This window comes from Gracilinanus agilis, chromosome 1, assembly GCF_016433145.1.
Source record: "Gracilinanus agilis isolate LMUSP501 chromosome 1, AgileGrace, whole genome shotgun sequence".
NCBI classification, from domain to species: domain Eukaryota; kingdom Metazoa; phylum Chordata; class Mammalia; order Didelphimorphia; family Didelphidae; genus Gracilinanus; species Gracilinanus agilis.
In genome coordinates, this window is record NC_058130.1 from 170145113 (window position 1) to 170157824 (window position 12712).

At 43.0% G+C, this 12712-nt stretch overlaps 2 protein-coding genes across 2 annotated transcripts in view; one reads left to right on the forward strand and one right to left on the reverse strand.

Moving 5' to 3' along the window:
• SEPTIN12 (septin 12) overlaps positions 1–8258 on the reverse strand; it is a 10018-nt gene extending 1760 nt beyond the window's left edge. Inside the window, exons 1-6 of the mRNA XM_044657304.1 lie at positions 8093–8258; positions 7484–7609; positions 7230–7311; positions 6442–6579; positions 6103–6220; positions 5731–5826 (exon numbers count right to left, since the gene is read on the reverse strand). Coding sequence (XP_044513239.1) covers positions 5731–5826; positions 6103–6220; positions 6442–6579; positions 7230–7311; positions 7484–7609; positions 8093–8258 — 726 coding nt within the window. The remainder of the gene's footprint in view (positions 1–5730; positions 5827–6102; positions 6221–6441; positions 6580–7229; positions 7312–7483; positions 7610–8092) is intronic.
• Positions 8259–11413: 3155 nt separating this feature from the next.
• Positions 11414–12696, forward strand: SMIM22 (small integral membrane protein 22). The gene is made up of 4 exons (XM_044659014.1): positions 11414–11506; positions 11869–12024; positions 12152–12231; positions 12335–12696. The coding sequence occupies exons 2-4, from the start codon at positions 11889–11891 to the stop codon at positions 12374–12376; spliced, it is 258 nt and encodes an 85-aa protein (XP_044514949.1). The 5' UTR covers positions 11414–11506; positions 11869–11888; the 3' UTR covers positions 12377–12696.
• Positions 12697–12712: the final 16 nt, after the last annotated feature.

Here is a 12712-nt window from a genome sequence, read left to right on the forward strand (position 1 = left end):
TTCCTTCCTTCCTTCCTTCCTTCCTTCCTTCCTTCCTTCCTTCCTTCCTTCCTTCCTTCCTTCCTTTCCTTCCTTCTCTCCCTTCTTCCTTCCTCCTTTCTTTTTCTTTCTTTCTTTCTTTCTTTCTTCAAACCTTCAACCCTTCAAATAATTGAATATAACTATTAATTATCCCTAGTTTCTTCAAGCAAGCCTCTTATTACATCCATGTTAGGCACTTTATAGCTTATTAATGTTCTTCCTAAATGTGGCACTCAGAGAATGGGACGTAATTCTCCAGGTATGTAATAACCAGGGCAGAGGAGAGGGAGAATTTCATCACCCTATTTCCCAAAGCTATGCCTCTCAAAGTAACCTGAGGGGGAGACCAAAAGGGGAAATGTAATTTAGGCAAGAAAAAGTGAGTGGGGATACTGGTGTATGAGAGGGAATATTTATATATAAGGAGAGAGTCTTCAGTCACATTACTTAGGAGCCATCAATGAATAAAAGGTTATACCCATCATTCCAAAGAGAGAAGAGTAAGAAGTAGGTTAAGTGAAAACCTAGGAGAATAGATTCACTAAGAACTAGTTTTTTAATGGCATGATTCATGTACTTTCTTTCAAAATACATTATCCCTATCAACTCAAGAATGACTGAAATTATAGGACATAGCTTTTCAGCACTTAGAGATAAATTCTTCTGGGGAAAGTAGATTTAAGAGAGTTAAATTCACACCAAAGAGTGAGTGATTGATGCTGGAGCCTTTCTTGAGAGCATGTTTTAATAGCAGAAAGAGAACAAGAAGCTATGGAAAACTAAAGGCTTGGGAAGAATGGGTGCCATGAAGGTTGGAGGAGAAGATTTATAAAAGGGAAGGTAGGGAACTAAATATAAATTTTGTTCACTTTACAGTGTTGCTGATGGACCATCCTTGTTTGCCAGTGTCAGGGAGGATGTTCTTTAAACTCCAAAGAGAAGAGCACTACTGCTCCACCCCACTCACTATAACACAACAATTGCTGACATATAGCTTTAAGGCTTAAAAAGTGCTTAAGACCATTACTTTGCTTAATCCCATAACTAGGTGCTAAAATTATTCCCATTTCACAGATAAGAAAAATGATGGGGGGGGGAGGTAGGCAGCTGGGTGGTTCAGTGGATTGAGAGTCAGGCCTAGAGATGGGAGGTCTTAGGTTCAAATCTGGCCTCAGCCACTTTCTAGTTGTGTGACCCTGGGCAAGTCACTTGACCCCCATTGCCTAGCCCTTACCACTCTTCTGCCTTGGAGCCAATACATAGTATTGACTCAAAGATGGAAGGTAGGGGTTTAAAAAAAAAAGAAAAAAAAAAAAGAAAAATGATACCCAGTGAGGTTGAGTGACTTTCTCACGGTCACTCAAAGAGGAAGAATCTGTATGACAGGATTTAAACCTGGGTCTTTCAGCACCTACTCTAACATGCTACCACTTATGTTCTTAGAGCAGCATTTTGCTGTTTGCAACAAGTTCTGAATACTTCTTATGAGAGTCAATAAAAAGGAATTAGTCTAGCTGTCCAAATGGGAGGTGGAAATAGGGATGGACTCGTCCATACGAAAATATTTACAGCTGTGCTTTTTTGTGGTGGCAACAAATTGGAAAATGAGGGGATGTCCCTTGATTGGGGAACAGCTGAACAAATTGTGGGATATGATGGCAATGGAATACTATCGTGCTATAAGGAATGATGAACTGCTTGATTTCTAAAAGAACAGGAAAGACTTCCATGATGTTATTTTTAAAAATGATGAAGGCAAACACACAATGAACTGATGTGGAGTGAAATGAGCAGAACAAGGAGATCATTATACACAGTAACTGAAACATTATGGGATGATCAAAGGTAATGACTTTGCTAATAATAGCAGTGCAATGATCCAGGACAATTCTGTGGGACTTACTATTCACATCTAGAGAAAGAAGGTGGGGGGGAGTAGAAATCCAGAAGAAAACATTATCACTTGTTTATATGGGTGTATGAATGGAGGTTTTGATTTAAAAACATTACTCCCTTACAAAAATGAATAAGATGGAAATAGGTTTTGAGTGATAATGCATGTATAACCCAGAAGAATTGCTTGTCAGCTCTGGAAGGGGGCAGGGAAGAGGGAATGGCGATAAAATGAATTGTGGAACCATGGAAAAATATTTTTTAAAAATAAAATAAAAATTATATTTAAAAAGTGGAAGGTGGGAGTGGTAGAGTGGATGGGGAAAGCCTCTTACTTGCCCACCATGTAGTTGGAATTGCAGTCCAAGGAACTTTATCCCTATGCATATCTTGAACAGGTGCTAAAGTTGGATAATGACCAATGGCTGGAAAATGGTGCAGAATTTAGTAGGAAAAAAAGATGAGGTTGCATCAGTCTTGGAAAATTTTGTGCTGCCCTTCGGTTGAACCCCAGTTGCTCAATACCCCCAAAGCTAATTTTATTAACACCAATATTTTCCTGGGAATGTTGCACACAGCTGAGAAATCATGAAACAGCATGATCTCAGAAGGGTCAAAACTGTAGATTACTCAAAAGCCAATATAAAAATTCATCCTAGATATTTAAAATGGCTATATTGTGAAAGACATCTTCAGGAATATGCACGATCAGTTAAGAAGATGGGTTTGTCCACTGTTGAGAGACAGGGTTGCAATAGTATCTATGACCTCTTAAAAGTACCAAAGAAAAGCCTGCATCGTATTGAATTCACTCTGGAGAATTTGTGGAAAGACATGGACAAGAATTGCATAGGACAAAAGGACATCATCAAGAGTTGTGAGTTAGAGGGCAAAAGAATACTCATGCAGATGTTTTCATGGATCCATTGAAATACTCCAATCTATTCCTTGTTCAGAAACGTGAGATTTTTGTATTTTGATTGGCAGTGCAGCAGCTCAAAGAGACCTTAGAAATCCTCTTGTTTGAGCCTCTCATTTTGCAGATGAGGAAACTGAGGTTGAGGGCAGCAAAAGTAACCTGGACAATGTTACATAAGGATTGAATAGCAATGCCTAAATCTGAACCCAGATCACCTGACTCCAAAGCTAGTTTTCTTTGTATTTTATCATATGAGTAGGTTGAAAAGACTTTGGGAGGGGACTACTTCTGGTGAGGGGAGACCAGGGACTGTCTGGGGTTTCAGTACAAACTGAGCATAAGGGTAGAATCTATAGAAAAGGCCCGTTTTCCTCAAGAACTAAGAGAACTTAGAGGGCTCTACTTTTGGGCTGGGGTGGGAAGTCAGATCAAATCAGAAGGAGAAGCCAGACTTCTGATAGGATTGCATAGAGAAGCACTTAGAACTAGAAACAATCACATAAATCTTTTCTAAGACTTCTCTTAGGCTGGACAAGGATGAACACTGACCACACTGTGTCCTTATCATTTACCTATCTGGAATACCCTCAGGTTCTTCACAAGATAAGAACATAATTTCTTATACCTGAGACAATAGGTTTTGGGTGTGTGTGGTAATAAAGACTAAGAGAGGGCAGATTGCAGGATACAAAACAAAACCACACAAATCACAAAAGTCCAGCAGCAAGAAATAGGAAGATAAATTCCATCTAAAATAACTCTAGATAATATAAAATACCTGAGAATTTATTTGCCAAGACAAACATGAAAACATTACATGAAAACAATTATAAAACACTTTTCACACAAATAAAGTCAGATCTAAACAATTGGGAAAACATTAATTGCTCATGGATAGGCAGAACTAATAATAAAAATGACAATTCTACCTAAATTAAATTGTGTTTTCAGTACCGTAACAATCAAATTACCAAAAAAAATTTTAAAGAACTAGAAAAAATAATAACAAAATTCATTTGGAAGAATAAGAGATCAAGAATATTAAGGGAATTAGTGGGAAAAAAATGTGAAGGAAGGTGTCCTAGCAGTATAAGATCTTAAATTGTATTTGAAGGCAGTAATCATCAAAACAATCTGGTACTGGCTAAGAAAAAGAATGAGGGATCAATGGAATAAATGAGGAATAAATGATTTGGGAAATCTAGTGTTTGATAAACCCATAAGATCTTAGCTTTGGGGATAAGAACTCATTATTTGACAAAAACTGCTGGGAAAATGAAAACAGTATGGCAGACACTAGGCATAGACCACCAATATCTGACACTCTATGACAAGATAAAGTCAAAATGGGTATATGATTTAGACATAAAGAGTGATACTGTAAATAAATTAGGGGAATGTAGAATGTTCACCTGTCAGATCTATGGAGAAGGGAAGAATTTATGGCCAAACAAAAGATAGAGAACATCACAAGATGTAAAATGAATAATTTTTGACTATATAAAATTAAAAAGGTTTTTTATAAAAAAATCAATATAACCAAGATTAGAAGGAAACCTATAAAACTGGGAAAAACTTTTTATAACAGATTTCTCTGATAAAGGTCTCATTTTTCAAATATATAGAAAACTAAGTCAGATGTATAAGAATACAGCCATTCCCCAATTGACAAATGGTCAAAGGATATGAATAAGCATTTTTCAGATGAAGAAATCAATGCTATCAATAATCATATGAAAAAATGTTCTAAATCATTGTTGATTAGAGAAATGCAAATTAAAAGAACTCTGATGTACCACTTCACATCTCTCAGATTGGCCAATATGACAGTAAAGGAAAGTGATAAATATTAGTGCGGATGTGGTAAATTTAGGGCACTAATGCACTGTTGGAAGTTGTAAACTGATCCAACCACTTGGAGGGCAATTTGGAACTATGCCTAAAGGGCTATAAAACAATGTATATACCCTTTGATCCAGTAATACCACTACTAGGTCTATATTCCAAAGAAATAAAATAAAGTGGGTGGGGGTGGACCTACTTGTACAAAAATATTTATAGCAGCCCTTTTTGTGGTGGCAAAGAATTGGAAACTGAAAGGATGCCCATCAGCTAAGGAATGGCTGAACAAAATGTGACATATGTTGGTGATGGAATACTATTGTGCTGTAAGAAATGATGAACAGTCATGTTGTAAAAGAAAACATATGTCTCTCACAATAGAGAAAAAAACATGAAGGAATTAAAGTGAAGAATGGCATACATAAAAAATAAAAATGAAAAGTAAACAAATGGTGAATAGGATGATTTCAGAAAGAGCCGACAAGACCTACATGAACTGATACAGAACAAAATAAGTAGAACTGGGAAAACACTGTACACAGTAACAGAAATATTGTGGAATAATCAACTGTCATAGACTTAGCTGCTCTCAGCAATACAATGATCCAGGACAATTCTGGGGGACTTAGGACAAAGAATACTATCTACTTCCAAAGAAAGAACTGTTGGAGTCGGAATACAGATCAAAGCATGTAATTTTTCATTTTAGTTTATTTGGATTTTATTTTAGAGTTTTGGTTTTATGTGAGTATTCTCTTACAAAAATGAACTATATGGAAAAATGTGTTACGTGATATAACCCAGATCAAATTGCTTACCATATTTAGGAAGGAAGAAGGAAGAGAGAGGAGAGGGAAACAATTTGGATCATATAATTTCAGAAAACTAATGCGGAAAGTTGTTGTTACACATAATTGGGTAAATTAAAGTATTTTGACAAAAAAAAATGGGGTGGAGGAGGAGATAAAAAGCTGCCATCTTGAGGCAATTTCCCAAAAGAGAGGTCACCAACCCTGAAGTGATCCCATTACTGTTAAAATTGCATGGTCTCTCACCCGGATCTTATCATTCAAAGTTTTGTCATTTGAGTCTTCATCAAAGCACTTCTGCGGGTAAACAAAGATGCCATTGTTCTTCAGATCCTCCTGAATCTGAGGGAGGCAGAAATTTAACTTCCATCCTTGCAAGGCCATGGATCCTTTCTCCCTGATATGACTTCCCACCAAAGACCTATGCCATGGGAAGATCTTTCCTCCCTTTCCCACCTCTCATCCAACTGACCTTCTCTTTCCCAGTTGTGGTCTTTATTTCCACTTATTGATGAAACTCTACCCTAAACCTGGGAATGAAGTCTCCTGGTCAGTTCCCTAAAATGTCCAGTTTCCAGTTGATAAAGATCCTCCAGGCCTGGGCCAGTTCCCCCTTACCTGCCACCTGAAAGATTCCCTCTCTTCTAAGGTGAGGCTATCTGCCCGGGCAATAACAGGAACAACATTCACCACCCGACACAGACGCTTCAGAAACTCTATGTCTAGGGGCCGAAGACTAGGAGACAGGAAGGTAGGGGAGAGAATGAGCCCATTTTCCAACTCGAGTGAATCTAGATCCCTTTTTTTTTTATCTCAAATTCTGCTAGTATCTAGAACTTTCAATCAGCAATAGTGGTTCAGGATTGGGGAATTGGGATCCCACAAATTATGTGTATATGTTTAATAGTGCCATCCCCTCACCCTGCCAGCGGGGGCTTCCCTTTGCTCTCCCCTCACCAGTGTCCTGTGGGAGGCACAAAGTACACACAGATGTGCACCCGTGTGTCAGGGATGTGGTGCTGCCGAGTGATGAGAACCTCTTCCTGCAGGTAGCGCTCATACTGATCATTGATATAGTTCAAGATGGGGTCCCAACTGGAAAGGAAAGGGGAAGACACTGTAGGAAAGCATCTTGGGGATCCCATCCAAACACCCTTACCCCACTGATACATATGGAGGTTCTTTGGCATCCCATCTTCCCATCCCACCCCTATGATTGTTGCCACCAACAACTTAGGGTTGGTTTCAAGGGCTACAGAACAGAATAAGATATGGCTCTTTCTGTGGAGAGTATAATCCAGATGAGGAGAAGAGGTTTATACAGACAAATGTAAAAAGCAACACAAAGAAGCCTTTAGCAAGTACTGCAAGAATAGTAGTCACAAGTACTTCAGGAGTCTTGAAGGAGAAGGGATCACTGAAGCTTGGGTGGTGGGGTGAGTCTTCATGGAAAAGATGGGACTTGACGTGAGCCTTGAAAGGTCAGGCCTCCCAAAACTCCTAGTCAGGCTATAAAATAGTTTCCCTCAACACAGGGCTTCCTAATTCAGAGCCTAAAATCCACCACCCAGCCATCTCTGTTTGCAAGTTGGGCAATGGTGGAAAAGCTTCTTTGTCAAGGATTAGAGGCAGGATAGAAGGAGGGATGGCAAAGGGTGAAGGAATAAGAAAGGGAAGGAAAGAATGTGGAAAAGGGAATTCCTCCCTACTTTGAATAAGGATAGAATTCCCAAGAAGGCACATACCACTTGTCATTGTTGATCTGGTCCCCAAATCCAGGTGTGTCTGTCACTGTCAGCTTCAGCTTCACCCCCTTCTCCTCAATTGCTATGGAGGGAGGGTTGGGGAGCATCATAGGGGGACCTCAAACTCTGAGGAGTCATCAGGACCAGAGGAACAGTTGAAGAAGGGGATCAACACTGGAGGCAGGGCAGTTTTAGGAAATTGGGGCAGTTCTTGGTGGGTCCACAGGGCAGGGTAGATACGAGGGAGTACTCACTATGGGTAACAGACTGCAGCTGTAAGGTTTGAGGTAAAGGCCCCAGCTTGTTCACTGGTGATGATTTCCACACCTTGGACTTGAACAAAGTGTTTACCATTGTGGACTTACCCAATCCACTCCTCCCTGGGGATATACCAGAAGGACACATTCATGAACAGAGGGGAAGGGAGGGAATGGAGATACTTAATGGAGTGAAGAGGAGAATGGCATGCATGGTCATACAGTAGCTGATCACACTGGGAGTATTAGTGGAGGTAACATGATACAGTGGAGAGAATGCTATCGTTGGAATAAAAACACCTGGGTTCAAAAACAGCTTTTATCTGTATGGCAAGTCACTTCCCCTCCAGGGACCTCAGTTTACTTCGGTGGGGTTAGACTACGGAGTCCCTGAGGTCCCTTCAAGATAGAAATTTATGTTTGTGACACTCAAGGAAATAAAATCATGGAGGAATTGGTTAGAGGGACGTAGGATCAGTGAATGGCTTGTAGACCCACAGAGCGGAAGAGATTTGAAGGGGAATGGAGAAAGCCCTGAATGGATGTATTTTGGTTTTTTTACCCTTCAACTTGATTTTACTCCTCTCTTCCTCCCTTTTCGCTCACCAACAACCATGATGTTGAATTCAAAACCAGTTTTCATGGCTTTGATCTTCAGCTGGTCCAGCACAGCCTCAATCCCCACATAGCCAAACATCTCACAGGGGGGAGCCTTAGGGCTGGAAGATCGAGAGGCGTGGGGAGATGTGGAACGCTTGGAAGTCCCCGCCATGACAATAGCTCTGCCCAACTTGTCCAGCCCTGTTGTTGTACGGGAGGGGAGAAAGGTAAGAGAAAGGTAGTTTTGTTTACAACTCAGGAGGAAAGCTGAATCATGATCCCTACATTTGGAGGTGTTATTCTTCCTCTTTGATCCATGATCTCTGACACCTAACTGTGCAAGATATACTATGCTTTATGAACATTAGCTGATTAATCGTCTGATGTCCTAGGAGGGGTTACAGAAGGGGTAGAGTATGAAAGGGAAAAAAAAAGATGATATGGCAGGGAGGTTTGGTAGGCTAGTGGATCAGTTAAAAAAAATGCCCAGCTAGAGAGATATCACTACTTCCATTTCAAGTAGAGAAAAGCTTGAGCTAATAACTACCCCATCCCCTAGCAATGCACCATCTCCCCCAATGCACTGACCACCTGCACTCATTACAGGTTGGGTATTGCCTCTACAAACTCTCCCACTAGAAAGCCAAAGATCTAGTCATATTGCAGGGTTATGTATTCCATATATTATGGTAGAATATAAGCTTCTTGAGGGCAAGGACCGTTTCACTTTTCTCTTTGTAGCTTCAGCACTTAGTACAGCACCTGGCATATAGTAGACACAATAAATAATGCTTCTTGATTGATTGGAAAGTATACTCAGGTTGGAGGATGTATCTTGGCCAGTGGGTGAGTTGGGAAGGGCTGATTTGTCCCCATTAATGGAAAGGTGACAGCTCACCTTCCAGCAGTAGAAGTAGGATTCATCAAGGGGAGATTCTTCTTGACCAAGAATCCATTTGTCCTGTTGGTGGTGATACTTGGGAAGATAAATAAGGGAGTTAGATAACAACAAAGAGAGATAGAGAGAGATATAATTAGACAATGACAGAGATAGAGGTCACTGAGGTAGAGGATGAGAGACATCAAGAGAAAGACAAAACTATGGGAGTCAGAGACCCAAATTTAAGAGGCAACAAAAGATAGATGGACAGGAAAGAGAGACACAACAATAGAGGGGCACCAAGAGACAAAGGCAACAAGGCAATGATGGAGAGGAGAGGCACCAAGAAATAGAGACCAAAGGAGAGACAGAGACGCAAAGACATAGAGTGACACGTGGAAAAGACAGACAAAGATGAAGAGCTTCCCTCTCTTGATCACCTGGCCCTGATCACTCTTTAGGGAGCCAGCTACGGAGGGAGGTCACCCCAATCTCTGAGGTTCAGTGTATGACTGTGGTGGGATGGGTGGGGGAGTAGATGACAGTTAACTGAAGAATCTGAGCTCTTCCTCTCCCCCTTCCCCCCCCCCCCCTTCCCACACCTCTACAACTTCCCAGCCTAGGACTCTTCTGGTGTAGGAGGCATCCAAGTTGAATACAAAGTCCAAGTTTGTTTAGCATAGTAATATTTTAGAGAGTCCTGGGCACTGTCAGGCATCTTTGGAAGGTGCATGTCACACAGCTCATCTCCATAAGTATGCCTGCAGCATCTCAGTGTAGTGGAAAGGATACTAGATTGGAAAGCAGGAGCCCCCAAGTTTAACATTTGATATTGACAGCTGTGTCACCTTGGAAAAGTCACTTTATCTCTTTTAATTTTCCTCATTTATAAAATGAGGGGAAATAGACTACAGGATTTCAAGAGCCCCTTCCAGTTCTAAATCCATGTTTCTGAATGGGAGCAAAGGAGAGGAAAGTAGCAAGTTAGGAAGTCCTCATGCTCTTATCTCAACCTCTCTCCTACAACTCACCCCTGTTCCCTCTGTACTCTCTCTCCCTATTCCAGCCCATCATCCTCTCTCTGTCTAAAAAGACAAGTCATAAAAGAACATAAATGGAAGCTGGGAAGATATATTTGGGCAATTTGTGGAAATATTTCAGGACGCTGCCCATCTTCATAATAGAAGCCACAGTAAAGGAAAACATTTAACAAGGAAAAAATGGCTCCAGTAACACCCATTTTAATCTTCATAAGAAAGACGTCACAGAAAAGAATGTGTACACATTCACTGAGTACAATGTAAATAAACTCAGCACACGGAGGCCACACAACTTGAGCCAAATAAAATTAAAGAATTAAAGAACACATGAAAAAAACTTATGAAAATGGCAAGGGGCATTGTTATTAGTTCTAATCATTGCTTTTCTTTTTTTTTTCCCGGGGAACGTATTCAGTTTATTTGGGTATTTTTTGAAGGAAATGTCTGTTGGGCCAAAAAATGACTTATTTTTGAATTTTAAGAGAAAAATCAAACCAACAAAAGGGGGTCACGGGTCTGAGCACAAATGATAATATTTCACATTCACATAACAATTCAAAGCCATGTAGCTTTACCCCCTCTGTGGTCTCAGTTGGTTCTTATTACTGAGCCCTGGGACTCAGGCAGAGTAGAGATGAACATCTAGAGTGCTGGGCTTCAAGTCAGAAGGACCTCAGTTCAAATCCAGTTCCAGACACTCAGTGGCTGTGACCTTGGGGAAGTCACTTAACCTGTTTCTTCAACTGTAAAATGAGGACAATAATAGCATGTACCTCTCCAGGCTGTTGTGAGAAGCAACTGAAGGATTTGTAAAGCTCTTAGCACAGTGCCTGGCACATAATGAGTGCTATATTAGTGCAAGCTATTATTCCATTATTTTTCCCAGAGAAGCAGCAGGTAACAATCGAGGAGACATTCAGTCTTTCCAGGGACACGCGTTGTCCCCCTTGGTCAGTGTCAGAGCTGGGACTAAACAGAACCGAGGTTTCCCGGCTACTGGTCTGGGGCTCTTTCCTGTAAGGAGGCGTGTCCGTGGATGAGGGAATGCCAAAGTGGCTGCCTTGGAGGCCGAGGTGGGGCCTCTGCCCTCTTTCCCCTCCTCAATCCCCATCTCGACCTCCTTGGTCCTGTTCTCTTTGCTCCCTGACCCTCTTAGCTCTTTCAGAATCTCTCCTCTGGGACAAGAGCTCTGAAGGAATTGGGACCGAGCGCTGGTATGTGTGTGTGTTGGGGATCACCGAGGAGAAACTTCCTGGGGACGGGTGCCGGGTGTCCTCACCTTCCCCGGCCACTTCCAGCACCAGGACGCTTTGGGGATCTGGCAGCGATCACTGCGGTAACCTGGGCGGGTGTTTAGCATGGGCTGTAGCCGAGCCTGTTGAGCTGGGCTGGGCCGGCCCAGGGGCTGGAGGAGGAGCTGGGTGGCCACAGGTGCAGCAGGACTAGGAAGCAGGAAGCCGAGGCGCCGGGTCTCCAGCACTTGGGTCTTTCTCCCGGCAGGTAAGGCCTGGGGAGTTCATGGAGGGATCAGTGGGCCCTTCCCTAGGAGCCTGGGGGAGAGGAAGAGTCTGGGCAGCTCCTCTGTCTTTCTGTACCCCAGGAAGGGACGACGAGAGAGGGTGGAGATGGGCGGTAATGGAGGAACTTCCTGCTGGCATTTAGGCCAGGCTAGGCAGGTAGGAATGGGTTTCTTTTGACTGTTGTGTGCCCCACCTCAGGCTGGAGCCCGAGGAGGTGGACCTATTCCAGAAGAATGTGAAACTTGGGGAGATGAAGTCCTCTGAGGAGCTGGGGTTCACCTGGGCTGGCCTGGGGGGAGAGGGGATGACGGGGGCTCTTGACCTTCTTGCCTGGGATGATAGGCCTCCAGGGACTTGCAGGGATGGCCCCATCCAGCAGGGATGTGGGGAGCGAGCTGGAGGAGACTGTGCAGCAACTGTTGGGTCGCCTGAAGAGCCACCATCTGTTTCAGTCTGAGTGGGACATTGCGGCCTGTGTGGTCTTCCTCACCTTCACTGGTGAGTATGGCCATAGCCTTCCAGACCTCCCCTCATCGTGGCTACCCCAGGGATGCAGTCTTTCATGCCACGTGCCCTGGGCCTCTTCCTCCCAATTTCTGAGTGACATCTTTCCTCCTGCCCCCAGGAACAGTACTGGTGCTGATGCTCCTTGTCCTCCTGCACTGCTGCTGCTGTGGCTGCTGCAATTCCCCCAGCCCCCCAAAGGTAACCCCGGAGGCCCCCCATGGATGGTGTGTCCCCGTCTCCCTTCTTCTGGGCCCTGGGCTTCCTCTGGAGCAGCCTGGTAAGATTCCTCTCCTTCTTGCAGAGGAGACCCAAGGGAGTGGACAACCTAGCCCTGGAACCGTAGTCCAGCGCCTCTCACCTGATGGACTGACAATCAGGGCGGCGTCCCATAGCCCACACCATGAAGCAACAAACATTAAAGAAATCAGACTCCATCTCTCCAGAGCTTCTCTCAAGCAACCTCAGTATCTCCCCATCTTCCTTCCCCACCCCCATAAAGCACACAAATGAGGTTTGTTTTTTCCTGGCTCTCCTGGATGGAGAAGGCTCCGCCTCCGTGGAACAATACTGACAGCAAGTTAGGCCACGGGGAAAAGATGAGCACAAACCAAACAAAAAACAACTCTCTCCCAGGGGGGCTTCCACACATTCCCAACAGACTTCCCCTCCCCCTCATTTT